The sequence below is a fragment of the Palaemon carinicauda genome, chromosome 4, assembly GCF_036898095.1.
Source record: "Palaemon carinicauda isolate YSFRI2023 chromosome 4, ASM3689809v2, whole genome shotgun sequence".
NCBI classification, from domain to species: Eukaryota; Metazoa; Arthropoda; class Malacostraca; order Decapoda; family Palaemonidae; genus Palaemon; species Palaemon carinicauda.
The window spans coordinates 61313109-61338635 of NC_090728.1; the positions used below are offsets into that span (position 1 = coordinate 61313109).

The 25527-nt window shown below is 33.4% G+C and overlaps 1 protein-coding gene across 5 annotated transcripts in view; it reads right to left on the bottom strand.

The window, feature by feature from the left end:
• Positions 1-5073: 5073 nt before the first annotated feature.
• Positions 5074-25527, bottom strand: part of LOC137639977 (semaphorin-1A-like) — a 45950-nt gene continuing 25496 nt past the window's right edge. The window contains exons 4-17 of one of the 5 annotated variants that reach the window (XM_068372311.1): positions 25054-25161; positions 22782-22869; positions 22100-22231; positions 20514-20747; positions 19589-19791; positions 18681-18826; positions 18410-18544; positions 18112-18282; positions 17380-17510; positions 15518-15565; positions 14831-14932; positions 13676-13912; positions 9869-10064; positions 5074-7889 (exon numbers count right to left, since the gene is read on the bottom strand). In XM_068372311.1, the coding sequence (XP_068228412.1) occupies positions 7721-7889; positions 9869-10064; positions 13676-13912; positions 14831-14932; positions 15518-15565; positions 17380-17510; positions 18112-18282; positions 18410-18544; positions 18681-18826; positions 19589-19791; positions 20514-20747; positions 22100-22231; positions 22782-22869; positions 25054-25161 (2100 nt within the window). In that variant the 3' untranslated portion in view covers positions 5074-7720. The remainder of the gene's footprint in view (positions 7890-9868; positions 10065-13675; positions 13913-14830; positions 14933-15517; positions 15566-17379; positions 17511-18111; positions 18283-18409; positions 18545-18680; positions 18827-19588; positions 19792-20513; positions 20748-22099; positions 22232-22781; positions 22870-25053; positions 25162-25527) is intronic. The other 4 variants (XM_068372312.1, XM_068372313.1, XM_068372314.1 and 1 more) reach the window with 4 other exon arrangements.

Here is a 25527-nt window from a genome sequence, read left to right on the forward strand (position 1 = left end):
CTTGTTACCAGACTATGATGGATGGCAGGAATGAGTGGTGAAGATGACAGGCCCTCAGTCTAGATCCTAGGTGACATCTTGTGGGGAACATTATCATTTCTACGCATCTTTGCATTCATTATGAACTTACTTTATATTCTCAAATACTATGTCGTCAGAAGGCCAGTAGCTTCCAGAAATGACTTGCTCAATAGAGATCAGATGCTTATACAAGACTTGAATGGCGTCCTACAGGAGGCAGACATTCAGATAGCTGACTGGTCATGTTAAATAATCCTTAATCCTGCACATTTAGTTAACCCGTAGAAGATTAATTGTCAATTATCTTTGTCATGAGCACATTTTGAGTTTGAATTTACATAATTATTTTTGCGAAACCACCGGCAGGAAACATTGTTACGTAGGATGATTTCCGATTTTAAATTACTGATTTTAGTAAAAAGCACATACAAATCATCACAGCATGATCTGGAAGCAGATCGCCAGAGAAATCAATCTAAAGGTGAAAAGACCACCACTCTTGGGAACTGGTGTAATAATGATTTTTTTTTTTTACAGTGGCATAGTATAGTACCATTTAATAAAAAAAAAAGTACTTTCTACTATTGATAAATTTTCATGTTATCAGAAACGGTATTCTCCTAAATCTCATGACTCCACTAGTTTCAATTGCTTGCAGAAATTCCAATTTAGTCATATCTACAATTCTTCACAATACTCTTTCTCAGTAGTGATGTTTGTATCAATGCAATTATTCCAATATTATTTCATTTGAAGTATATATAGTTTACACTATCAGACAGAGGCTACTCGTGAATAGACAATTGCTCATCCCACAAGATATTCTACTCACGTGCTAGTCATTGTATGACACTTCCTTAATGTGAACAAAAGACTATCGTAGACGTCTGGCTATAGACAGGAAAATAAATTACTTTCTTCTTTTGTACAAGTTACTCACCTAACGTGCTAGTCATTGTAAGAGAACAGACCAACTAAACGTTATGTTGGTCTGTGGTAAGACGTATCCTAGGTGTGAACTAAAGACTATCGCAGACATTTGGCTTTAGATAGAACAATATTTTCCTTTTTTTTTTTTTTAGAAGTTTTTGGGTGATAAGTTGTTCTTTGTATAACTCACTTGCAATATCAATGTTTCTGCATACCTTTTGGTCGGGGTTCAGTTTCATGTCTTACAGCCCTCATAGGAGGATAGCACCATGCACCATTACTATAGAATCTTTGAATAGTTTTATCCACTCTTGCCTGCACACTCGTTTTAGCATTCTGTTTTACTTCAACTCCAATTTCATTGAACCTTACAGTTCAACCCCCTTTAACTCGGTTTAGCATTGTTTTACTTCAATTCCAATTTCCTTGCACCTTACTGTTCAATCCTTTCAATTCGGTTTACTATTCTGTTTCACTTCAATTCCAATTTCCTTGTACCTTACTGTTAAATCATTTTTAACTAGTTTTAGCATTCTGGTTTATTTCCATTCCAATTTCTTTGCACCTTACTGTTCAACCACTTTTAACTTTTATACTATAGCCCACCAATGGGAGTTTTCCCTTAGTTACAGATACATAAATTGTTCCCGTTCTTTTCTTTTATATCTATATATTGCTCTACTATATATTGGAGTAATCTATGCTGGGTTTTATTGCCAAGACTTTACCCATGGTCAAAATTATTATTCTTTCCCTCAAATCTTCATTACAGAGAGAGAGAGAGAGAGAGAGAGAGAGAGAGAGCCTTTCTCCCAAATCTTCATTGAGAGAGAGAGAGAGAGAGAGAGAGCCTTTCTCCCAAATCTTCATTGAGAGAGAGAGAGAGAGAGAGAGAGAGAGAGGGGGGGGCTTTCTCTCAAATCTTCATTGTGTTTTGTGTGTGTGTGAGAGAGAGAGAGAGAGAGAGAGAGAGAGACTTTCTCTCAAATCTTCATTGTGTGTTGTGAGAGAGAGAGAGAGAGAGAGAGAGAGGCTTTCTCTCAAATCTTCATTGTGTTGTGAGAGAGAGAGAGAGAGAGAGAGAGAGAGAGAGACTATCTCTCAAATCTTCATTGTGTGTTGTGTGTGTGTGTGTGTGTGTGTGTGAGAGAGAGAGAGAGAGAGAGAGAGAGAGAGAGAGCCTTTCTCCCAAATCTTCATTGGGAGAGAAAGAGCCTTTCTCCCAAATCTTCATTGAGAGAGAGAGAGAGAGAGAGAGAGAGAGAGAGGGGGGGGGGCTTTCTCTCAAATCTTCATTGTGTGTTGTGAGAGAGAGAGAGAGAGAGAGAGAGAGAGAGAGAGAGGCTTTCTCCCAAATCTTCATTGTGAGAGAAAGCCTTTCTCCCAAATCTTCATTGAGAGAGAGAGAGAGAGAGAGAGAGAGAGAGAGAGAACGTCTATATCACCACTACTACAGTACCTGAGTCAATACACCAGTGCTAAACCATTTGGGACTTTTGTACTTTTAGATGTGGAAAATAAAGAAAAGTTTTGAGAATTTTAAATCTATATAAGCCTTCATTCATCATGGTAGTCTAATACTTCCATCTTTTAAAAAGTTTTCACTATATTGTTTTCAATTAGTCTCCAGCCAATAGCATATTTTTATAGTATTTAGGCAATTCATTCAGTTGACCTGATTTAACTCTATAACATACATTCCTTGTCACACATATCCCATTACTCACAACTCAAGTTTTTCAAAATCACTCATGATCATCATCCAAAATCATTCAAAATAAATTCTAATACTAAGCTAGACATAAAAACCAGAATTTCAATGTCAATATCCTCATTTCTTTACTCACCTGATGTACAAATAACCTCTTCAATTGCTCATTACATTGACGTTAACACACAAAATTTATCAAAACATTTTCGCTTTCCTGTCCTTTCTATAGATGCATGCCTCCCAATAATGAAATGGCCTAATGGTAGCGTCTTCGTCTGGTGATCGCCAGACTGGAGTTCGAGTCCCGCTCAAACTCGTTAGTTCCTTTGTTTGCTGCAGCCTCACCATCCTTGTGAACTAAGGATGGGGTATTTGGGGGGGGGGGGGGGGGCTTATAGATCTATCTGCCAAGTCATCAGCTACCTTTGCCTGGCCCTCCTTGGTCACTTGGTTGGCTGGAGAGTGGGCTTGGGGGCTGATCATATGTAATATGTTCAGTCTCTAGGGCATTGTCCTGCTTTATAGGGTAATGTCACTGTCCCTTGCCTCTACCATTAATGAGGAGCCTTTAAACCTTTAATGGTAAGTAGCACACTAAGAATTGCCCTTTCTTCAGCTTTGAAATCTTAAGTATTTCTTATAATTTGTACTCACATGTCAGTAGGGAGGCGGTGGGCATGTACAGTATATGAACATCAGGCGAGTATGGAAATAAAAAAAGAATACTATTGAAATTCTGTTTATATATATGAACGTCCACTGATGTTCATTTTACTGACTACCACACTCTGATGGAGGTGGGACACCAAAGATGGGAAGAAATACGTCAATTAAGTCTGAAATTTACAACCCGATTAGAATTCTAGAATCAATAGGTCGAGAAATTAATGGCAATTATCTCAAAATCAGTTTGTTAATAGGACATCATGTTTTTCTAACGATATTTGAAATGATGAAAAAGAAATCATACCTCAATTTCGTTCAAAAATTTAGAGGGCCAAAGCAGCAGTCACTACAGGGCTTGGGGACCAGTTTTTCTCAAAAAGAAAGTAGGTATTCCTCAAGATAATAGCTACCTTACAATAAAGTGGTAGTCTCATCATAATCTCCTATGCCTATTGATGCAAAAGGCCTCGGTTAGATTTCGCCAGTCATCTCTATATAGAGCTTTTAATTCAATACTTCTCCATTCATCATCTCCTACTTCGCTCTTCAGGCCTCAGCAATGTAGACCTGGGTCTTCCAACTCTTCTAGTGCCTTGTGGAGCCCAGCTAAACATTTCGTGAACTAATCTCTCTTGGGGAGTGCGAAGAGCATGCCCAATCTATCTCCATCTACCCCTCATCATTCATCTCATCTACATACGGTACTTGAGTAATCTCTCTTCTAGTTTCATTTCTAATCCTTTCTTGCCATTTAACACCTAATATCCTTCTGAGGGCTTTGTCCTCAATGTTCATAGTTTGTTAAAATTAACTTGAACATCTCTTAATGAACAAGGGCCACTATTCTCATTTGAAATACTTACAACCGTGGAAATGTTGAAAGAAATTGTAACTGACTTGGTCTTAACACACTTTAGCTCTGAATGAAGGAAATAAAAGACAAACAACTTTAACTTCCTAAGCCCATCTTAAAAGATAACTGTAAGATAACGTTGTGTCCTTATGGAGGATAAATTGTCCATGCTGGCTGGTGACGAAAGCCTGAAGAAAAGTTTAAAAACTACATCATCATTTGGATTGTTTTGGACTAAAGAGAAAGTAAAATATTCTGAGGTTAGAGAAATTGTACTGAAAACTCTCCGCTCATTTCCTTCGACATACTTCTGTGAGAATAGCTTCGCAACCATGAGTGTCATTAATACAAAATACAGAAATAGTATGGACATTCATTCTTCATTGTACGTGGCACTGTCCTCAATTGAACTACGATTAGATAAACTTACAAAGAAGAAGCAGGTTCACCTTTCACATTGGTAATAATCAAGATGATAAAATGGTTATACAATATTGCATTATTTGTTTACAAAATAAATATATGATAGAAAATTTTAACTTTTATTATATTCATCATATATTGTATGTTGTTTCCGGTATAAATTGACATTACTATGAAATACTACCGGTCCCTGGCACAATGGAAAATAAAATGACGGTACGTCACATAAGATAATTTGAGAAGCAGCACTGATCATATTTACAATGGATCAGAAAATAAAATCATTAGTTTTGAAATCATGTCATGTAACATAATGCTTACTATGATGAATTTTTTAACAGTAATGACCATACTAATGCAATGACAGTGAGCATATACTGTATGTCCTTTCTCTGTACCATCTGATAAAATATTTTGACACAATTTCAAGGAATGTTGACAAACATTCAGGTTGTTCAATACATACAAGTCGAATTCATTCATTTTTATTAAAAATTTGCATAGATCATCTTTGAGGTCATATTTACATTACATGGTAAAAAGAATTAATCATGGGGACTTTTCTATACAAAATGAACTAAAATTATTTATATATATTTATATATATACAAACCTAGCCTAAGACTGAAGATTTGACAATGAGCACTGATTAGGTATATTTTCACTAAATGCAGAGTGATAAGACCCAAACAATATGCATGGGACGGGTTTGATAAAAGTAAGTAATGTAAAATGGAAAACCTAAAGCTAAACTACAACACAATGAATACTGTACACAATGATGAAAAATATTGTAATACCAATTGCTTTCAAGTGCCTAAAAATTATGACAATTTGAAAAGAAACTAAAAGAATTTTACAAGACTGCTTTTCTTTGTTAAATTAATATGAAGAAAATAAATTTCCCTATGTAGAAAAACAGTCTAATTTTCGCCCAATATGGGACATTTTATCTTTACATTATCAAGGCACTACTTTGTCAGGCTAAAGATATAATTTTTGCTCCATAAGTATCTGAAAATCCATCCTTGACAAGTACAAACAGAGAAAGTGTTAATGATTTTACAGCCTCAAAGTAGGGGGTCACACTGTTATTCTTGTTAAACAATTATAAGCGAACTTGGTCATCCGAACAGTCAATACAGTACACTGAAATATGCACATGTGCACCCCTCATTGAGATTACATTTTGTGAGTCACCATGAACCTTAAACTATCGTCAGTAGGAAGCTGTCAAATCATCAGCTGTGAAAAATGAGAAGCTTCTTTGAACAAGAACAAAAATAGATTTTCATTTTTGAGAATACATAGAATATCAATGAAATTTCATTTATTTTTTTTTGTCAAGCATTAAAACAACAACAATCAAGCAAAAATTGATAAAAATGGACATTCATGATGTTTTATCCTTGCTCCATCAGCCAGTGCCACTGGGAAGCTCAACATTAATATTAAGAACAAACACTTTTCCATTTATAATCAAACAATGCTCACATATCTTTAGTGCATTCAGCACTGTACTCATGCATCGTGCATTCATCCACTCTCGCATACAATCCTCCTCATTCTATATACAACAATGGCAAATGTACACACACTAAAACAACATATACAGACAACAGTGTTGCAACAAGTAACTTATGAATGTTGTAAGGCGTTTCTATGGATGCAACACACAATATATGTAGCTACACAGGGTATTTTTGTAGGCACCTAAGCTGTTTGCTAACGTTTCTCACATACAGCAGGATGTTTTCACATTCTTGAGAACTTTATGTGCTCCAGCATACATCTTTAGCCATTAATCTGACTATTAGCAGATACCCATTGTCAATTCAAGAACAATAATACTGAATATTTTAAGGTGGGTTCCATGCAGTATAAAAAGTCTGCCAAAATGCAGTATATGGTTAGCACCTTCCTATACTTTACTAAATTTTCCACACTAATGCTTCAAGCCTAACAAAGAGCCTCATTCAACACAATATAAGGTACATAATCTATACCACTTCTGCTTGTTTGATCCCTATTTACGACCTGATACTAGCCTTAAAATTTATTAAGATCTAATTAAAAGTTCCACTTAAGTCTTATCTTGGAAGGAAGCAATGTAACCTTACTGTGATTCTTCATCGGTTTTCAGAATTAATAACAATATCCAATTTTCAACGAACAGTAAATCTCAAATTCCCATTAAAAACATTCTGGCTTTTACCAATAAAATTTGTAAAGAACTGATAAAAAATTGATATGTCTGCTCTCAATAATGGTATTGTAGTTTTCACACCACATACCAAACAGATCTGCAATGTATATTAACAAATTAACAGGGTCCAAACAGTTGCCAATATATTCTATATATACGATATATATACGTAATGCGAACATCGTAGCAATTTTTATGTAGTATGTTTTTGCAGCACACTTACTTAGAATTTATTTACAAGACTTACGTTTGTATTCTGACATAGTGATTAAATGTAAAATCCTTGCTTGTTTCCATTAAAATATCTCAGAATGGTTGAACAAATAATATGCATATACTAAGGCTATTATACCTAGGTCACTGTTCATAGAACTTTCAAATCATGATGCTGAAGTTCACTCATCGTTCCAGTTTACCATAAACACTTTTGGCTATACTTCCTCTGCACATATGCAGTCCTCAACACTTCTCTTTTCAATACTGGGCCAACACATTCAAACTCAATAATGGACTGGAATGTCTGGCTCTCCTTGTCACACAGGCTTTAAAATATTTGTCAGATTAAAATGACAAATGATCAGTTTATATAAGTCCTGTTTTTAGTTTTCATTTCTTTCTAATGTTTCAACCATTTCGTCACTTCACAGGCATTTTCTTGGTTACATATTCATTCTAGCACAGCCTCGAAGATAATACACCGTCAACATAAATTATTTTCTTCCCATTAAAAATGGAAATCAAGAAAATGTAGTCATTGAATTCTCCCCATCTCCATAAACTTTTTCCCCGATAATTAAGGAATTGTGTTCAAGGAGTAAAGGTAACTGTGCCATATTTGGGATACAAGTCCCAGTGTCATGACATCACATGAAGATTATACAACGGCCAACAACAATAGTGACTTTTCTATTCATATGTACGCACACTTAGCTGGCTTCAGGAGCTTGCTATCAGTTGTGGTATTTGTATTTGATTTTCCATTAATATTTTTGGGGTTATAATTCGTCACTAGATTGTTGATGTGTTTGTTGTTGGCCGTATACATGTTTGGGTCAGCTGCAGGAACCAAATTATCTCTCCTGAAATAAATAGGAAAAAATTATTAAAACCACAAAAGAAGTCTCTAAATAGAAAAAAAAAATATACAGGTGTTTCAATATTTGAATATCTGAAACCTATTCTAGATGTTCTGAAAATTGTAGTGTTGCTTATTCTGAACTTTTTTTACCTATTGCAAAATGGCTGCAAATATTAAGTTACATGTGTCTATATACTGTATTTTACCTAATCCGATGTTTCCAAGAAATTCCATCTTTATATGAAGCCTTTCAAATACAGATGGCTCTAGAGGTCTGGATTATCAAGACAAATTTTCATATACTGTACCATTGAGAAGGGCAAAGGCATTAGGGAAATGTTCCAGTAAAGACAGTGGCTGCATTAACTCAGAATCTTCTTATTAAACTTTAATTCATGATAAAAAAATTAAAATGCAATACTATAATATTTTAGCAGATTATAAATGATAATTCAAGGGTGATATCCTTTAAACTTAACTTGCACTCTAAATGGTTTCCCTCGACATTGAAACTTTCACTAATGTAATTTGTGATATCCTTTAAACTTAACTTGCACTCTAAATGGTTTCCCTCGACAGCATTGAAACTTTCACTAATGCAATTCGTGATATCCTTTAAACTTAATTTGTTCTCTAAATGGTTTCCCTCGACAACATTGAAACTTTCACTAATGTAATTTGTGATATCCATTAAACTTAACTTGTACTCTAAATGGTTTCCCTCGACAACATTGGAACTTTCACTAATGTAATTTGTGATATCCTTTAAACTTAACTTGTACTCTAAATTGTTTCCCTTCACAATATTGAAACTTTAACTAATGTAATTTGTGATATCCTTTAAACTTAACTAGTACTCTAAATGGTTTCCCTCGACAACATTGGAACTTTCACTAATGTAATTTGTGATATCCTCTAAACTTAACTTGAACTTTAAATGGTTTCCCTCAACAACATTGAAACTTTCATTAATGTAATTTGTGATATCCTTTAAACTTAGCTTGCACTCTAAATAAACATTGAAACTTCACTAATATAATGTCTTTATGAAGGTATTTCTAATTAGCCTTTAATCTACACAGCAATGTGAAAGGATCTTTGTGTCTGAATTTTCACCCAATGAGAAAAACATATCAATGTTTCTTTACATTCATTCCTGAGAGGATTCTCCCTTACAAGTAAAAAATCCTTGTTAAGCCTATGAATATTCCTCTATAGAAGTTATCCATTAACTGAGATAGAGTACATTTCATGTACACAATATGATTTACATAAACTGTAATTCATTGGATTTAATATAAGAACAAGACTAACTGGTCAGCAATGACAGAGTTGATTTCAATCTCAGTGGTCTGGTTAAATTATCTATTAATATTGATAAAGGAAGACATCTTGCAATTAAAATTACTTAATATTTTCTTGCTAAAGTCTTATAACATGAATTAGCTAAAAAAAATCAAGCCAGATGATTATTTTTTCCTTTATATTTAAACCCTTTTCAATATTAAATGCAAGAAGAACAGAATTAGCTAAATCAATCAAGTCAGAGGATTATTTTTTCTTTGCATTTAAACCCTTTTTAATATTAAATGTATGAAGAACAATATCAATACTGCTAATAACAGTAAGCATATACTGTAGAAGTAATACACATGATACTAGTATTTCATTTGCCAAGCTAGACCTGTGTTTTCTTTTACTCCATCATAAAAATGGAGGACACTTTGAAGTGGCCTCAATTTTCATGTTGGAGTAAAAGAAAACATACAAAATTAAAACAAAAAACACATCTCTAAAAGTTGTTTCGAATAAAAGTTTAGAGTAAACATGACATACTGTACATGAAACGGCTTCTACAAAGTAATGAATTATACACAACATACATGAAGTGTTGAATTAAAGTTATTAACCCTAAATTTAAAGTACAGTATTTGCTGAAATGTTAAAATAGACTGGGTAAACTATAACAAAATTACTTACTTGTTTAACTTTCCATCTAAATAAGGTGTTTCAGAATATGTGTGCGCATAATCATCTCCTCTGCACTTTCGGGAGAAAAGGAAACCTGAAATGAACCCTATGACCAAGGCAGCTACACAAGCAGTGGTTACAGCAATGGCTAAGGTCTCTGCTGAATAGATGGGAGGGCCCTCAAGAGATGCTCCAACAACAGGTCCTGCAAGATTAAATACACCATTGACAACCAATTGCAAGTCAATATAAAGTTCCCCGAGGATGTTTGAGTTTAATATGCAGATCAGGATTTCTAGCATACAGTACTAAGGAGTAGCAAGACTTTTAGATGGTTTCTGAAAAGGAAATTTCTGATTAAGCGTTCATCGCTGCTTGTCTTCTCTTATAACTTAAAACATTCAGAAGAAAATAATGAAATGTAATTATTCCACCGAACCATCTCTGAAATGAGATATATATCACTTGAAATTGTAGAAACAATAAGAACCTGAAATTGAACATGCAATTATTATTGATCAGCAGTGCACGCACAAATTTCTATACTTGGAATGAACTGCCAATCCATTCATATGTTGTATTGAAGGCTCAAGTAAGTATGTGGAATATCTCAAAATTCCTTTTCAGTACTTTATTACATCACACAGGGAACATTATAGTGCATAACATTTTCAGATGTACACTATCAACATACAGAAGGGCCTCAACTTGTAAACTTAATTCGTTCCAAGAAGCTGTTTGTAATTTGAATTGTTTGTAATTTGAATTGTTTGTAATTTGAATTGTTTGCAAGTCCAATTTTTTAAATTTTGACCTAGGGTAGACCTAACCTGAATTCCATGCCTATGATTTCCAGCTACAAAAGTCAAAATAAGTCAGGTTTCATATGAAATAGATATGAGGTTATTACAAATGTCGTTTTGCTTACTGTGTTAAATTATATAACATTGTTTTATTAAAGTATCTCTTTATCTTATCTTTCTTATTTTCAGTTGGATTTGTGTTTGTACCTCAGGATGTTTGTGAGTCGAACGTTTGTAAATTGAGGAGCTTCTGTACAAATTACTGTATAATGCATGACATGTTAATATCTAATACAGCTGCGGCAGCTGATTAAAAGTGGCTGTTCATCCACATAAAAGCCTAGAAAAAAATTACTGCAGTGAAAGTAATAAAATACTAGTTATGTAGGTTATTCAGAAGTGTTATTGAATATGAAATACATTGATTAAGAATTATGACTAAAGTTAGTTAACATTCAGCATTTGTAGATAGCCTGTATTAAAATAAAAATGGTATAAATTTTATCCAAAACACATACAAATCATATCTGTTAATACAAGTACGGCAACTAACAGTATTATTGTCCTAACGTGTCAGTACTGTTTTGTTTATATTCTGTAAAACAATTACAAAAGCAAAGAAGAATGAAAAACACTGTGGATCTTTCTGTAGTGTAAAGATTTCAAGGTTAAAAATTAGAATTGTCATTATGAACCATATGAAGCAAATATTGTAAGCCTAGTCCATTCTGCCTGCCTTGCCATATAAATTCTTCTGGGCCCATAAATATTAAGAGAAATGATGTGAGGAGCAGGAAAGATTATGGCCAAAATACACAACAAAAGCAACCATCACCACCACCTGTTAAAATCATCTTTGAAATCTGAGCATATAAATGCACAACATGCCAAGCAGTGCATAATGAACACAACACAGCACTTCTTTAATCAGTGCTATGAAAACACAGCTTTTTTAACGTTTTTAGGCAAAAAAGGGTTCATTTTTATGATAAAAAATGGCGAATACTTATTTTGGAATTATCGAGCAGCCTTAGAGGCGCGCATATAACTCTAAGCTAAAATACTTGATTTATCTCACAATCCTCTTTTACACATGCCTTACTTCTTGAAAATTTAAATGATGCAATATGCAATGTTATAAATAATTTACCTTCATGAATGCAGTTGGATGATACTCTATATATGCTGCACTTAATATTACAATTACTGGTCAGGTGGTGTGTAATGAATGATTTCTGTTAACACACTATTGATATCTGCTCTGCAGATACACGACAGACATGGTCTACATAAAGAAAGATATAAATGATAAATGGAAGTATCGTAGTGGCCTACAAAACTACACTGACAGACTTACACTGACACAAAACATCAGATGGAACAACATATGACATTTTATTCGGAGTGGATTAAGCTAATTCAGTATTTAGAACATAATGTTTTTTTTCCAACAGATGAAAAGGCAGGCAGAAGGAGAGCAAAACACTGAAAACATAATATTCTACAAAAGCCATATAGTTAATAAAATGGTCAAATCTACATTAAAATATGTTATGTAAATCTAAGTATCAGTAAAATATATCCAATCTTAAAATATTTGTTGAATACTGTACCATAGTTCTACTGTTCTAATACTTACTAAAATTCAATATCTTAATATTAGTTGCTCTAGTACTTATTAAAAATCACAAAATAATTGTCTGAAGCTTAAAAAATTTTGTACACCTATTTTGATCTACTAATATTTTAACTAGTAAATGTAAAACTAATAGCAAGACTCATATAATGTCAAGTTTGTACAATCATGTCACTGTATAACTACAAGACTAAAGGAATTAATGCATTAGCACAGCCATGCCTTTAACTACTGGTATCTTTTGCACTGAAGTCTAACTGTCTATGTAAAGATTTATAGAGATAAAGGCAAGTGCAAAATTAATGTAGTGCATCGTCTATGTGAGGATTTATGAAAGATATGCAAGAGCAACAATAATGCAGTGCAGAGTTTAAATAGTGCAGTGTAAAATTATAGTAAAAATATATAAAATGCATTGGCTTTGTATTGTCATAAAATTACATTAGCGTGCATTCTTTCATTATGGCCTATGCATAGTGCAATTGCTAAATCAATAAGATTAAATAAAAAAGTATTAGGTGTGCATAAACAACTACATTACAGCTCAAGATTATGTGACAGCAAAAATCAAAGAACAAGACATGCAGCTACTATGAAAAGCCAATAAGAAAAAAAAAAGTCAAGCAGTCAGTGAATATCATGAAGTTTGGGCCAGGGCAGGCAAAAACAGTTGGTCAGGGTGACGAAAATTATTATTATTTTTTCACAACAGAGATATGTGAAATGTTAGAAGTCTAGAGAATGTAATTCAGTGATGGAAAGTCAGTCCATTTCCTTACTTTTTTCACGAAGAGTAGGTGGAAAGCTGACAGTCATTCTAAGATTGTGAGTCGGTTAAGTTACACAAAAAGGGCAACTTCAATATGGGCTTAACATCAGGTGCTATGAAGACTGAGCAAGTGAGGAAGGAAGGGAAGACATAAAATGGTAATATTACGGTAGAGTCCCACCCAGCGCCATTACAGCTTGGCAGTACATAGGAAGCTTGATGTCTTTCTTCTTTCGCGAGCGAAGCGAGCGCACGACCGAGCAAAAACCATTAGATTTCAGCAATATTTCGATAGAGTCTAATAATTTTTGCTCCGACGTGCGCTCGTTTTGCTCGCGAAAAAAAGAAGAACAGCAAGCTCCTATGTACTGACAATAACTAATTGCGCTGGTTGGGACTTTACTGTAATATTACCCATTAAACTTGTCATTCCCTTCCTCGAAAAAGAAAAGCTAGCCAGATCAAATATAAGTGCTAAATGTGGTAATATATAATAAAAGAATGTCTATTACCATTCCATAAAGTGAGTTTTGCCAAGCCCATACATTAAACCATTTTAGTGATGTCAACCCATGACCTGCCTGTTAGGTATTGTGGACTAGGCTTACCGGTAATGCCACCTTCAGCATATGCGATGCCGATTTCATCGATGGGCTCCCTTCCTAAAGTTCCGAAAAGAATCTCATTAGGCATCTCCCTGTCTTGAGGCACACCGGGAGCGGCATTGTTGGTGTTATCATTGTTATCTTTAACTGGTGGCAGTGGAGGAATTTTGTTGTTATTTTCCATGGATGAGTAATCCTCTTCCAATGGTGGATCATAAACAGTGGAATGATCCACTGACCCTGAAAATGTAAAATTAGACTTTAAATTACTCATTGGATAGGTGAAGTGTAATCTAAGCTTTGGATAGATGCCATCACCATCATGCAAGTAGGAAGCAGCCCTGTGATGAAAAAATTACCTCGAAGTAAACAGATAATACAGATAAGAAATAACTTCTCAAGAAAAAAAAATCATGAAATGGTAAATGATACAGTATTGTACTGTATGACTATATTGAAACAGTGAATAAATGAATAGCCATGAAACACAAAAATCAATGGAGTTTATAGTGTGTAGTAACCAAAAAAAATGGAAAAGTTAACAAGGAAATTCTTAAAATAATAAGTGTGCTTTAAGAATTCTTATACTATATGTGTATATTTTCTTTTTTAAAAGCTCCCAATACTACCATGGCTATTCACCCAATTAAAACACTCCATTGACGTGAAATCACCTTTGTAAATTACAATCTCATGAAGTAAACTTCCTTAACATACTGTATACCATGAACTGTAGATCTCAACCTGAAACCCCCATGCTGTAGTCCTGGAACAGTTTGGTCAATATGAATTGATAAGATGACGAAAACTATGAGAAACTGGAGATGGCGACTTCATAATACAAGATGAATCATACAAGCATATCATGCTGGGTTAGTAATGCACGGTAAAATTTAATAACTACAGCATCTTCCACCTGAAAATGCAACTCACATATGATTATTACTGCTCAGGCTAACATTTTGAGCATACACTGTAAAATTGCAGTTAGCAGTTCCTTTCCATTGTGTGCTAAACAATAGGGATCAATAATCAAAGAAACCAGTGGGCTGAAAGCTTATTTAAGAAATCTGAAGGGGAATGGTAATTATCTCCCAAGTTACTCCCAGGTGAAAAGGAACTGCCCTATGCATGTCACCGGATTACACTACAACTGACCCTCTGTGGGCATAGCTTCAGTAACAGGGGGCGGACGCGAGGAAGAAGGCTCAGGACATACACAGGGGGCACACGTCTCAACTTCAGGTGGGCTTGGGACCTCTGTGAGTGGAGCACAGCCCCAATGGACAAATTAGACATATCCCAAGACTCACTCATCTTTTAGTCCACATGATTAATACAGTCAACAACTCTCTCATTAGAAGGATGTATATTCACAAAAAAAACTTTCCTCTATGAGGTTGTAAGAATACATGCCAAATATAAAGGTACCTAATTTATACAGAAGATTAATCATTTATATTAAATTGGAAAAGACACATTTGTAAGTTTGTGGTGCACAACAGAAGTGCAAGTTAAATAGATTGTTTGAAATCAAAGTGCAATCTGGTGCAGTGTTTTGGTGAAAGAGTAGTGGTAATCAGTTTCAAATAACAATGAAATGCTCTATACAAACACATCTGTCAGTAAACGCTTGAGCAAAATCCCTCTTGCAAGAAATAAAAATTCTTTTCCAAATATTAGCTTGGGTACTTTTCAAAATAGTTACGGAAATGATTTGTGCATTTGAATTAAAATATTATAGATATGCTTTCATTCATCTGTTGATTAGTGGCAAATACAATAATACATGGTGAAAGAAATCTTTGTGTACACAATAAGATCAGTATAAAAAAACAAACTTACCAGTTGTTTGGACTGGGGTAGATGGATTGTAAACCTCATTGTCACCGCCTGTAATAGATTGTGGGCATGCTAAGCACAAAACACGACTAATCATAACAGCTAAAAAAACATTCAGACATTTCATCTACGTTGTCTATATCTACAAATTTAATATAAAAACAAAAAGAACATCTGAATACAGTAGGTACAATTATGTTATTCTTTATAAGAATAAATTGGTATCTATTCTTTACTAATAAGCTGCTAAATAAGAATGTCACAAAAAATTTAAAAGTTCCCATGCGACAAGCAAAAAGTATGATTATAAATTTGAGTAGAAACTGTTTATAATATACACATTTACATTGCAAACAAACGGGACTGGTAAAAATATATAGAATGGCTTCATCTAAAAATTTCTGAATGACATTATATCATGCAATACTTATTTTATGTTAATTTACAAACCCTCCAAGTACATTTAATTGAATTCATTGAGATCTATTGACAATATCAGTAATCTTAAAATCAATATGAACCAAGTATAATGTGTGAAAACTATATTTTACCTTTACTAAATCACAATAATCAAATACACTACCTATTATGCTAATAGCGCTTTTACATAGAAGAGGGGACATTTTTTTCTACAATATCACAAAATAATTCCAATTTCCTTCTCAAAAATCAGATACAAAATATGCATAGTATCTATAGTACCTTATGTAAAGTATGTATATATTTTTTATTTCTAAACTACCGGTAATTTTCCTAACAGGGGACTCTAGATAAAGATAAAACACCAAAGCCACTCTACATTCATATTTCTACTGTCATATTGCAAATGGACCGCCAAACCAGAAAACATTTTCAGCAGACAAGACAATTCGTACAAGAACTATCACCAACATATAGAACCACTTACACACAATACTCAATTTGCCTTTCTTTCACAGAATCTTAAATTTTTTGGATATTAAGGCTCTTCCTTTCAAATTCCCCTTAATATAGACAAAACTTGGACTCCAAAGGCAAAGTCTTTTGCCAGTGTTTAGCATACACGCTTTTCACTTCTTGCTGTACCTATTCTGTGACTCCATTTTTCTTTCAAATTCTTGTTGTTAATTATTTTCACTCTAAAGTTAACTTTCCATTCATCAACCTTCATGACTAAAATTCAATGCTCCATCTTCTAGGTTACTATTTACTACAACAACTTTGTTCCAACTCTTGTAATATTAATTTTCTATTCTTGCAAAAATATTTACTAGTTTCTATAATTCCTATTCCCTATCTCAAATCAGTACTGGATAATTGCTCCAAATTTTAATAATATTTTCTTTACTAGACACTTTTTATCCTACATCTATTGTTCTAAAAGTATATTTAATTTCTACAATTATTTCTTTATTGCCTAATATACTTTACTTTCTCACTTTCCTCTTTAACTGTATTAATTACATATACTGTATATAAATTCTCCTTTTTCCCTCTACCTCTCTAGCATATACATATTTTGAAGTGTACACACGTCATATAATGTGTGCCTTTTTAATATCCCATGATTTCATTACCAGAAGGTATTAATAAACTATAGTTCATTCTATCAACAAAGTAAATACAAGTATTCACAATTCTTTACTTAAAGATTTTGGTTAATATAAATTTTAAGCTTATTTATAATATTAAATTACACAAATACTAACTAGCAACAAGTAAAAAGTAAACTGAAATTTAAAAAAATAAAACAAAGCTAAGCTTCACAAAGCAGCCGACAAAAATTAGGTAAAAAGGGCAAGGCTCACTTTAGCCACTAAAATATACATCTACCATTTATGAATAATTAGCAAAAAGCAATTCTGAAGAAGAAAAAACAGACTTACTATCTGGGCACTGGTAGTGATGACCAGAGATGTTCTGGAAGACAGGCCACTTGAGCTGGGCACCCAGACGTCCACATTTTCCATCGCCCTCAAACCACGCACAATATGGATCTTGTAATCCTACACAAGAACTGAAAGAAGTAATAGACATGAGACCTTAGAATACTTTCTGTTGGTTTGGTATCTAACATGATTGGACTATATTTCAGGTTAACATAATTAAGTATATTTTCATAGGATATTAACTGTTCTGCTCCTTTGTTCAAAATATATACAAGGTCTTTCAATAGTCTATATATAATATATAATGTAAATATGAACCACACTAGCTTTTAATACCTAATTCTACCTTTGGAATATATATCCACTGGAATTCATTTATAGTAACAGCTTCTGGCTGGGCAGAGATTTGAACTCGTGCCACTCAGCCAGAACCACGCCTTAGAGGACTCTACCAACTGAGCTATTAAGTTGGTAGAGTCCTCGCAGGCATGGTTTCGTCTGAGTGGCACAAGTTCGAATCTCTGCCCAGCCAGAAGCTATTACCATAAATGAATTCCAGTGGATATATAATCCCAAGGTAGAATTCGGTATTAAATGCCAATGTGGTTTATATTTACATTGATTAAAATCACGAGTGTTAGTGATATATATTCATATGTATAATACTTCACCATATACACCATAAGAATAAAGATCCATCATGATCTATAAAGGGCATTAGAAACTCACCTGCATGTAGTGGCTCTGAAACAGCGATGGAGGTCTATTGATTTCACTTCATCATCTGTGATGATTATAAGCTTGCTCTCTCCATCACCCTGTTGAGCTATCTGCATGTTCACAATTGCTACAGGCCTTTCAAACACCTGAATCTCTTCAATGATCACAGGCTCAATTTTGCTGCAAAAACAATAGAACATCAAATAATGGTATGGCTAGATAAAATTTTTTTTAATGTGGCAACTTGGTAGATAGACTCAAGTAACTCAGTGGATAGATTGCTTTTCAAATTCAGTATTTTACTTACTCTATTCCTTCTGAAGCCTGGGCATTAATTGCCTTGAAGATTATTCCACTGTCTGTCGCAACAAAGAGAACATCAATGGATTTTCCATCGTGTAGAACAACTTGGGGGTCCACAGCTATCTTTGTAAAGCGGTACCTGTAAGAAAGGTTAATTTAAATGACCAATCTCATGCAGATTAAGTGTCAGAAATTTCCCCCAAAAAATAACCCAGTAAAGAATAAAATATAAACTCTTTTAAACAGTGACTTCGAGAACAGGTACATATACTCACTTGAAAGATGCTTTCACTAGAAGTGGATGGCCAAAGAATGCTGGAACAGCTTCATCCATGAGTGGGTGAGTGTTTGCAAAGTTTATGTTTAGCTCTGGCAATGTCTGACTATCTTCTACGCAGCTACCTGGACGAGGATCTGGTACCTAGAATAATGGACACTTGAATGAGATCTCAATTCACAATACTCAACATCTTAAAACATCAGAGATTAACAACTAGGTAAGTAATAACTAAAGTTAATTTTCTCAATTCACAATACTGGACATATTAAAATATCAGAGATTAACAGCTAGGCAAATAATAGGCAAAGTTAATTCCCTTCTTCTAGATTCTGATAAGTGACAGTAACATTTTTAACATTACTGCATATTACCTATAACAACGTATAGCCTAACTGAATTAGCAAAGTTAATACCCTTCTTCTAGATTCTGATAAGTGACAGTAACATTTTTAACATTACTGCATATTAAATATAACAACAGATAGCTGAAACCCTTCAAGATGAAGAACAAACTTATAATATACATAAACTACAGTACAGTAGATAAGGGGAGAGCAAGAGTGATGTAAACAAGAACAATTGCCTGTAGGATGGAGATACATTTACTGTAATTAACTACTGTATAATAACAACAGATAGCTGAAACACTTCAAGATAAAGAACGAACTTATATACATCAACTACAGTACAACACAGATAAGGGGAAAGCAAGAGTTATATAAACAAGCACAATTGCCTGTAAGATGGATATACGTTTACTGTAATTAACTACTGTATACCAACAACAGATAGCTGAAATACTTCAAGATGAAGAACAAAGTTATGTACATCAACCACCAGCAAACCACAGGCAACAGGAGAGCAAACACAATTGCCTCTTAGATGGAAATACGTGTACTGTACCTCATTTTGACGGACTGGGAGCCAGTTAGAATTTAGGTTTTCTTGCTCCTTGTAAGGACCCTCTAGAGTATCAAGAACTGCCCTCATTGAAAATGCACATACGGCGGAACCTGGTATCGAATTAGGAGGGGTGGTGAAGACTGCGTACATCAGTTCATGCTTCTGCCCTCCGTAAATCCCGGGGATAATATCCGTTGTCGATTCTGCAAGATTTTAACATTTCTTAGTTAAACTGTATGTACACGTATGCAATGAATAAGACTACTGTATATATATATATATATATATATATATATATATATATATATATATATATATATATATATATATATATATATATATATATATATATATATATATATACATATATATAATATATAAATAGAAAAATACAAATTATATATATATATATATATATATATATATATATATATAAATATATATATATATATATATATATATATATTTATATATATATATATATATATATATATATATATATATATAATTTATATTTTTCTATATATATATATATATATATATATATATATATATATATATATATATATATGTAATTTATATTTTTCTATATATATATATATATATATATATATATATATATATACACAGTATAAATATAATATATAAATAGAAAAATATAAATTATATATATATATATATATATATATATATATATATACTGTTAAAAATAAGGTCTTTCATCACCATAAATTATCTAAAAACCACCCAAAATATTTCTATTCTGTCTTAATAATCAATTTTGATAAGATTGAGAATTTAAAAAAAAAAAAGTTCATAAAAATGCAATGTTGCTAAAGTCGAATTTTGCTTTTTCAATGAAACTACATTATTCAATTATAAAAAAAAATGCTAAAACCACAAAACCAGATCTGAAAAAACTTACGAATTTCATCGAAGTAAAAAGGATATTCTCCAGGTATTGAGCAGTTCAGTCGACTTTTGAGGAATGAGGTCCAGGAATTTTTGAATCTCAACTGACTACCGCCTTTGTCTGCTTTACAGACGCGAGCCACTCTAGAATACACTCGTTTACCACAGTTCATGTATTCCACAGCCGTTTCGCGGAAGAAGAAGAATACGAATTCTCCGTAATCAAAGGAATGTACAAAGTCTGGAGCTGAAAGAGAGATAAAAAATATATTAGTAAAAGGAAGGATATTTATTTTAATGATGTTACTCCTCTTAAAATATTTTATTTTTCCCCTTTTTCCTTTCCTCACTGGGCTATTTTCCCTGTTGGAGCCCCTAGGCTTATGGCATCTTGCTTTTCCAACTAGGGTTGTAGGTTAGCAAGTAATAATAATAATAATAATAATAATAAGAAAAAGAAATGGACATGGGCAGGACATATAATGAGAAAGATAAAAGATGGACATTAAAAATAAGAGAATGAGTGCCTAGAGATTACAAAAGAAGCAGGAGAAGGAAGAAAGACGCTGAATTGACGAACTAAGAAAACTTGCTGGTAAACACTGGCAGAGAAAGGTCATAAACTGACGAGAGTGGAAGGACATGTCCAAGGTCTATATATACCATGTCTAAAGCCTTTGTACTACAGTGGACTAGTTACGGCTGATGATGATAGCAATATGTAGAGGGAAAATTAACCCTTTTACCCCCAACGCTATTTGGAACTTTCCAACCCTTCAACCCCAGGCATTTTTTTTTTCAAGCACATTTTGCAATATATTTCTTTTTAAATTGCTCTAACAGCCTTAATTTTCGTCAGAGAGTTCAGGTTGGTCTCATTATTTTGGAAAATGCCTGAAGTTTCTCATAAAGTTATTAGAAATATGCAAACAAATTTAAAAAACAGTTTTTTGCAAGGACGTACCGGTACGTCCATGGGGGTAAAGGGGTGAGTTTTGTGAAACGTACCAGTAAGTCCATTGTCTTCATATTATAGAATGGAGATGAAATAATCTAATATCATCATCATTATCACTTGCTAAGCTACAACCCTAGTTGAAAATGTAGGATGATATTAAGCTCATGGGCTTAAGAAGGGAAAAATAGCATAGTGAGGAAAGGAAATAAGGAAGTAAAAAACTACAAGTGAAGTAATGAACATTTAGAATAAAATATTTTAAGAATATCAACAGCATTAAATAGCTAAGCTACAACCTTAGTTGGAAATAAAGGATGCTATTAAGCCCAAAGGCTCAAAGAGCGAAAAATAGCCAAGTGAGGAAAGGATATACAGAACAAAATAAACTACAAGAGAAGTAATTAACAATTGAAATAATATATTTTAAGAACGTTAACAACATTAAATAGATCTTTCATAATAGGAGACTTACAGTATATCAACCTATTCAACATAAAAACATTCGCTGGAAATTTAAACTTTTCAAGTTCCACCGATTCAACTACCCGATTAAGAAGATCATTCCACAACTAGGTCACAGCTGGAATAAAACCAATAGAATACTATGCAGTATTTCCAAACATAAAAATAGGAATACTTACCATTTAACTGCTTATAATCATTATGATCTGTCTTCAGGGTATGCTCATTATGCTCCGACTTGAGAGGATGTCTAAATATTAGGGGAATTGTGCCCTGGAAGTCAGCCACGGTGCCCGAATACAACTCGTTGTCTAAAAATACAAGAAAATTTGTCATGAGATTTCCAGGGATTCTCAAGTTTGTATATCAGATTCGTTTTTAAAAAATCAAATAATTCTAAGTTTTCTATGTCAGATTCATTTAAAAAATCAATATATGCTTTAAAATTGTGTAATCTTATACATAACTGCAAATATAACGATATCTAATGTAAATTCGTTATGATGTTTCCAAGAATTTTTAAGTTTGTACAGTATTCAAGATTAATTAAAAAACCAGATCATATGCTTTAAATCTGTGATATCTTACAAATAACTGTAAATAAAACGTTACCCAATGCTATGTAAGTAACTGTTTTTGACGGTCTTACAAGAATATTCGTTTTGGTATATCCAGCAATTATTAAGTTTGTAAATCAGATTTAAAAAAAAAAAAAAAAAAAAAAAAAAGATGCATATTTAATATTTCCGTGATCTTACTACTGCAAATACATTATCCAATGTACTATGTAAGTTACCAATTTTGAAAATCTTAAAACTGTGTAATTTTCCAAAATATAATAACTTGTCAATGCTGGCTTACCAATATAAACGAAAGTTGAGTTGTGTCTCGGGTCATATGGACACATTCCTGAACCGCTGAGCACGGTGAAGTTAAAACTCCCATCAGTCTGAAAGAGAGAGAACATTGTTAGAAATATTTGAGACTTTTAATCAAGTGATAGATAAATAGTACAGTATTACAATAGATAATGATATGAATAAATTTTGATTTTGAATGTCTCACTTCATAGCAAAAAAAAAAAAAATAAAAAAAAAAATAAATAAATAAATAAATAAATAAAATAAATAAATAAATAAAAAAAAATTATGGACATAGTATTACACTAAGTAATAAAATTAATAAATTTTGATTTTGAAGACCTTATTTCGTAACAGAATAAAAAAAAAAAAATGATAAAACTAATACACTTATAAAAAATATGAATCTATTTTAATTTTGAAGGTCCTATTCCCTACCAGAATTAAAAAGAAAAAAAAAACTGATAGAAAAATAGTTTAAATATACAGAGGACACATTTATCTATATGTAAAATTATATTTACATTATAAACCAGAGTCAATGCAAAGATTGATTGACTGATTGATTGATTTGAGATTTTCTGGCATCCTGACATTCAATACGAAGAACATATCCGCCTATTCAACAAGTCAAGGTACGAAATATCAAAATATGAATCTATATCGTAGAAGACGACGAACGAAACAAATATAAAGAAGCAAAATAATGGCTCTCATTGACCAGGGACGAATGCCAAAAGGAATCTTTAAATTTCTTCGCCTTCTTCAGGCCAGTCTCTTAAATTGACCAAATATCAAGCAGAACAATGCCCTAGAGACTGACCTCATATCATATGATCAGCGCCCAAGCCTCCTCTCCAACCAAGCTAGGACCAGGGAGGGCCAGGCAGTGGCTGCTGATGACTCAGCAGATAGACCTACAGGCTCCCCAAAAACCTCCAACCTTAGTTCACAAGGATGGTAAGGTTGCAGACACTAAAGGCATTAACGAGTCTGAGCGGGACTCGAACCCCCGTCTGGCAAACACCAGGTAGAGACATTCACCAATCAAGCCACAACAGCCCCAAGCCCCCTCCCCACCCAAAACTAAGGCCAGGGAGGGCCAGACAATGGCTGCTGATGACTCAACAGATAGACCTACAGGCTCCCCAACCCCCCCTCCCCCCATCCAACCTTAGTTCACAAGGATGGTAAGGTTGCAGACACTAAAGGCACTAACGAGTCTCAGCGGGACTCGAACGCCCGTCTGGCAAACACCAGGCACAGAAGTTACCAATCAAGCCACAACCCTTATTCAACCAGTCAATGTACGAAATACGAATCTATATCGTGGAAGACGAACGAAACAAATATAAACAAGTAAAAGATTGGTTCTCATTGACCCGGGGACGAATGCCAAAAGGGATTTCTTTCCTTTCTTCGCCTTCTTCAGGCCAGCCTCTTAAATGACCTACTCTCTCAAGTCTTTTGTATCTTCACAATAGGCTTCTGGTCCTCTAGATCTCGCAATCTCTCTAGATTTTGGGGAGGCTGCCAAGGAGGCAGGAATTCACAATTGCTTCTTATTCTGATTCTTTCATTTTATTAATTGATAATTCTAAAAATACCATGAATAAATATTGTTTCAGCTTAATGTTTTAGGGGGATACATAGGCTTATTAATGATACGCCTATATTTTTTAGCTTACAAAATCTGTTATTAGATGAAAGTTAAAAACTCTTTTGCTTCTTATTGTAATGTATTATCATACTTTAGCTATTAATAACTAAAAAAATACTATTGATAAATTTCATTTCAGTTTAATACTTTAGGGGGAATACATAGGCTTATTAGCGAAAGGCCTACATTTTGTTTTTCATAAATTATGTAATTAGATGAAAGTTGAGAACGTCTTATTCTTTTGCCTTGCTATCAATTTCCAATGAGAACATCCTCGCTTTACGAACTAAATAGCAACAACAACAAAAACAAATATCACAATTAACGTTCCTTAATGACATTAATAAATTCAGGGGTTCACAATACTAATTAAGGAGTTAACAGTACTAGGGGTCTCCTAAGATTTCCGAGCAGAGATAAAAAAAAAAAAAAAAAAAAAAATGCGTTTGGAAAAATTACAATTTTCAAAAAGTTTTGGCAATCACCAGGCGTGGACGCTACCACCAGGCCACTACATTGAAGCAATAAAAATTAGCTCTTTGAGTTCTGAAGGAAATTAGTATTATGAACACCTCAATGAGAATTTCGTTGAGTTCCTTCATCAGGACATTACCTGCTGGGCATAGCGTCTGCAAAGAGGCTTGTACGCGTTGGTACCACACACCAGGAAACGTCCTTCGCCCTCCTTCGCCAAAACTCTGATGTAGTTTTGACATTCGTCCTGGAAACAAAAACAGAAATCATTACATATAGAACGTTTTCCTGTTAATACTTAGTTTCAAGGTAATACTTAAAAAAAAATGTATTAGAAATAAAGAGTTTTCTTGTTCATATCTTACTTTCAAGCTAATACTTAAAAAAGTTATTAGAAACTTAAAATTTTCCTGTTCATGTCCTAATTTCAGGCTAATACTTAAAAAAGTATGCATTGGAAATATAAAATTTACCTGCTCATATCCTAATTTCAGGCTAATACTTAAAATGGAAGGTATTGGAAATAGAAAATTTACCTGCTCATATCCTAATTTCAGGCTAATACTTAAAAAAAGAAGGTATTAGAAATATAAAGTTTACCTGTTCATATTTT